We start from the raw sequence: 5065 nt of genomic DNA, 5'->3' as shown, positions 1-5065 counted from the left end.
ATTAGTAGTTTCCTTGAGGAATTCACTCGCCACTGTAAAAAATATAAAAAAAATCATGATTGAGACATTAAAATTTGTTCTCATTTGAGTAAATATAAAGCATCCATTGCTCATCATCAGCAAAAAAAAAACAAAGTTGCAGTTCAAACACAAAAATTCCATCAACATAGCAGATACATGGTGTGTATATACGGAAGATGATGATTAGCCTTGTAGAAAAAGGCATCTTACATCATTTTGTAAAGTGATAGGCTAGAAGTAACCTTAGGATTCCTTTTACACATAACATACATATTATTCTAACATGATTTCAACTTCCCTTCCTTTTTTAGCCATTTTTATTTTTGGTGACCTCTAACAAAACCCAAGCACTAATAAGGGCTCATAATCTGTCTTATATCACCAATGGGTGTTCAGTAGGAAAATGTTATTTCATTTGTTCAACCAGCCTGAAGCTAAAAGAAAAAGGGTGTTTGTTTTGTTGGTTTTTAGTGGCATGACATAACATCGCCTTAATAGTGTTGAAAATGTGGAAATTTGAGTCAACATATTGTGTGCCGCCCCCACTTGATGGTGCCACGCGGAAGATGTTCAGTGGAATTGTACCACCTGCTTCTTCAAGTTTTACCTACTACTACTACTTAGCTATAAAGAAAGAAAATAATTCAAAGATTTGGATTCAAAAACCATGTGATGGTGGTAGTAATAGAATTTAGAAGATGATTCTTTTGCCTACTACTTAAGAAACTTAAATTATTCAATGGCCTAACATGGGTCCAACTTAAACCAGAGCTGTACAAGCTATTTATTGTTTTGAAGCTGTGTAATGCCCTTTTCTTTGAACAAAGGGATTATGCCAATATTTTATGATTGTTGGTTACAATTTCATTAGTTTCAGGGAATCGTTTTATAATATGTTATTCCCTTTCAAACTGTTGTTTTCAAGGGGGGGGGTGTAGTTTAATACCAGTTCCATAGGAATGGGGTGGGGTTGATGATGAGTGACCTGTGCTATCAACCATTCCAAAAATAATAAGGTGGGTTTGGTTTGGTGTGACTGATGATATATATTTCAAGAGTCCAGAAAATTGACTCGAGCAATGCTATTGATTTGTTGTGGCAGTAGATAGACTTAATTATGACTTTATGGTTCAAAAAATTCAAGGGTTTTTAACATGGGAAAAGAGATTACTGGGATTTGGCTTTTGGACCAAATGAAAAGGGGTTGTGTGACATCGGAGCAGCTGCGGCTACCCTCAACAATTTAACAAACAAAAAAAGACAATCCAATGAGAGGATTGTAATTTTGTAATTGGAAGAGGGAGTGGTTAGGGCTTTAAAAAGTATCAAGGGTAATGAAAAAATACTATAATTATTGCCCCACTTGCATATAATTACAAGGAGAAGCAACACAAAATGAAAGTGAAAGGCCAAGAAAATAAAGAAGGGATAATGTTTTTAGAAAGTGGTGATGATCATTTCCCATCTTCATATGCAGGGCCGCTCATCATTTGTAAGAATTGCAGACCATGTGAAGTACACACAATGGTTTCAAAGCCCCCCCAAAACAAAAGATTATATCCTACCAATTCAATGACCTGAAAACAATTCCCCAATTATTATCACCTAATAACAGACTTGATTGATTGGCATTGAGGAATTATTGGACGAAATTAGGAGCATGATTTCATGCTACAGGGGAGGTGTTGTTTAGGAAGGGAAAGGTGAAAGGGCATGCGGGCATGATAACGCATGAAGATGGGAGTGTTGTTTGTGGTCCAAATTGTTTTAACCCCAAACTTATCATTGTTAGAAGAGGTGGGTTGAAAGAGAGTTGAAATATAAGATGTCTCTTTACTTGTCTCTCTGATGATAGTGGTCCAATGAGGACAAAGACAAAATTCCCACATTTAATCTGATGGGTCTAATTTGAAATCTGCAACGACAAGAGTCGTGGTCGTCTCTGTAATGTAAAAATACTACCGAGGCAAAAAAGGAGGAGAAGGGTTAAGGACCACAAATATGGTCGGTTGATGTCAACTTCTCTTCTATTGCATAGGCAGGCTGCCGGCTAAACCTAACATATTATGCCCTTGCATGACCCTCATCTCATCTCATGTTAGCTGCTCTAGAGTGGGCTATGAAGCCCAAAGGCATGCCCAAGTGGGCTGCTCGCACACCTTTAGATTTAGTACCCTCCTGCTTCTCTTCTACTATGACAGGTAAGTTGGTGGTGATGCTATTAGTTATATCAAGACATGTGACCCGTGAATTGAAAAGCCAAGATCTCCCCCACATGGGTCTTTGAATATGGCAAAACTGTTTGATAAAACAATCTGAAAACAGCATTTTATCTGCCACATGCAGAGTTTGACATGACAAATACTACTAGTTTTACAGTCATGGTTCACACCAAAATCCAACACTTGTCTCTCCTTTCTGCTGCTCCTATTATACATCTGCCGACTAATCTGAACGTCTGTTTTGACGTCATATGTTATGTTGGACTCGCTTAATATTATTCACAAGGCCATGCGTATGAAATAGTAAACCTCAGCTGAGAACAGATTTTTCATGTTTTCCTGAGAGAACTGATGAGGGAGCATCGTAATTTTCAATCCAAAATAATGGATGTAATAACTTGTGTATCTTGCAGTTGCATTCAGTTTCTAGCAAAAATCTAATATCCAAATGCCATAAGTGATGATGGAATGATTGGATTTGTCACACAACAGCAGTTCAGAGAGTTCATTTGTCATAAGATCAGACAGGGCTAATAATCAACCTTGAGTTGTATGATAGACAGAGTTTCCTTAGTCACCCAGTGGTAAAGCTAAAAATACATGGCAATATTCACAATTCAATTCGTACAGAGTTATTATATGACTATAAACCATGTAGTTTCTGCACTACTATATCTATGAATAATTTGCTTTCTTTTTCCACTAACAATAATGACAAAAAGAAAACAACTTCAACAAGGTCAGTAGGTTCATACTACTAAGGTATCAATCAAAGCCTGATGCCTTGGTGCCTAATCTAGATCAATCAACTTAGCACAAATATGCTAGCCAAATAAGAGTTCGTGCAATTTCTGCCTAAATAATCTTCAGATGGGAGCAATATATTGAAATTAAGAGAAACTTCAACGAGCTGGGATTAATCAATATATGATATAAAGACAAGGGAAAGCACAATCAGAGTAACATACAAAATACACAAGCAAAATGCCGAGCAAGTCGTCAATTCCAAAACAGACGAGCAACAAAGTGTCTAGCATACTAGTTAAACGCATGGGAATCTCAAAAAATATGAACCATTATTGCAACTACCATAAGACATATATCATCTTAGTAATAGCACTTAGTGAAACAACATACCAAGCTAAGACTTACAATTATAAGTGAATCTCTTTAGAATGAAAAACATAAAGCCACATTAGTTTCCCGTTAATTTGTTCACTCTCTTTCTAAAATTTTAAAGGTGTCTTCTTAAGTTCAAAATACATAAGGGGACTAATTCATGCATGCATTCACAGTCAACTGCTACTGCAGAGAGGCTATGATTCCCCTAACAGGTTTCATATGAGTGTTCCTACATAACATCGTGCAAACAAAGCTCTAATTTTGATCAGATTTTACTGAGCCTTAACAGAGAACACCCATTTGTTCAATCCCAAATCTCTTTTTAGCTAATCTTTTAAGGCATTTAAAGAACAATTGAAACAATTAAATGAACCAAAAAGGCAAAAGATAAGCTATGAAATTTCGAACGTAGAAATTCTAGCAGAGTTAAAATTTTGAGTTACAACACAGAGTAGCATATAAACTCATAGTATTAACTAACACTAATCACTGAATTCCACTAACCTCCAAATTAAACCACAAAAAATAATTTCACTGAAATACAATCTTCACCCAAAATTAAGAGTCACTATCATCACCATCATCGGCTTCACCCTTGTTTCTAACATCTTTGGCAATATGAAGCCCAGGATGCACCGACCTCCGCCGTGTCCTCGATGGTAAAATATTATCCAAGTCAACCTCCGCCAACGGATCATCTGATAAATCACTCTCACCCTCCGATTCGTTCTCACCATCACTGGAGTCATCTTCGTCGTCGTCTTCGTCGTCACTGTCATTTTCCTCTATCAAAATCCCTTTTCCTTTCCGGTCGACTGTCGTACTTCCATTTTCCTCCTGCTCTGCATCATCGTCTTCATAGTCATCGTCCTCGTCTTCTTCTTCGGAGTGGATTCCAGAATCTTCATCCTGGGGTCGGGATTCAGGGACGGAGGAATCGTTGTCTGCAGAAGGGTCGAGAGCGTGCTTTTGTTCATTTGTTTGGATGGTTTCATCGGGAGTTTGGAGCTTAGGGGATTTATGGGGGAGGGTTTGTTGGTCATGATCGTGGGAGGTAAGGTCAGGCTTGCGTTTGGAGGTCAATGCAGGTTCGTGAGGATTCTTGGTTTCGGCCATTGAATTCAATTCAAAGCTGGGATTTTCTTTTGGTTTAGGGTTTACGGGATGAGCAGCCCTCTTTTGAGGGTATATTGTAAAGCTCGTAATTTTAGTGGTTTTTTTTTTCTCTCGCTGGCCTATTTTCCTTTTAATAAAATTCTTCCTTAGTGGCTTAGGTAAATTATAGATATAGTCATCTATGTATGGTTTAATTTACGTTTTGATCATCAAATTTTAAAAAAGTTACAATATAATCATTACTATTATTAATTTATTGCATTTTGGTCACTAGGGTTAACTATGTAACCATAAGTTTGACTTGACATGCCATATCATTATTTCATACCCAAATTTTAGATTAAATTGAGCAATTTAATTTTTTTTTCTTCTATTGGTTTCTAATGTCATATGTGTTGCACATGATAAATTTAAAAATAATTACTATAGCATGTTACTCAAATTGTTGAACATAATTAAAATGTATTAACTTATTAAACAATTTAAATATTCTTTATTATATTCAATGTATAATATAGTTTTATTTCATATAATTAATAAATATAATTAACATATAAATTAATTTAATAAAAAATCCTAATTAA

At 36.0% G+C, this 5065-nt stretch overlaps 1 protein-coding gene across 1 annotated transcript; it reads right to left on the bottom strand.

Moving 5' to 3' along the window:
• Window positions 1–3733: 3733 nt before the first annotated feature.
• On the bottom strand, window positions 3734–4621 carry LOC107935814 (pheromone-processing carboxypeptidase KEX1). The gene has a single exon (XM_016868433.2). The coding sequence runs from the start codon at window positions 4479–4481 to the stop codon at window positions 3924–3926; it is 558 nt and encodes a 185-aa protein (XP_016723922.1). The 5' UTR covers window positions 4482–4621; the 3' UTR covers window positions 3734–3923.
• Window positions 4622–5065: the final 444 nt, after the last annotated feature.

Source organism: Gossypium hirsutum, chromosome D07 (assembly GCF_007990345.1).
Source record: "Gossypium hirsutum isolate 1008001.06 chromosome D07, Gossypium_hirsutum_v2.1, whole genome shotgun sequence".
In the NCBI taxonomy this organism is placed as follows: domain Eukaryota; kingdom Viridiplantae; phylum Streptophyta; class Magnoliopsida; order Malvales; family Malvaceae; genus Gossypium; species Gossypium hirsutum.
This window is presented reverse-complemented; position numbering and strand designations above follow the sequence as displayed.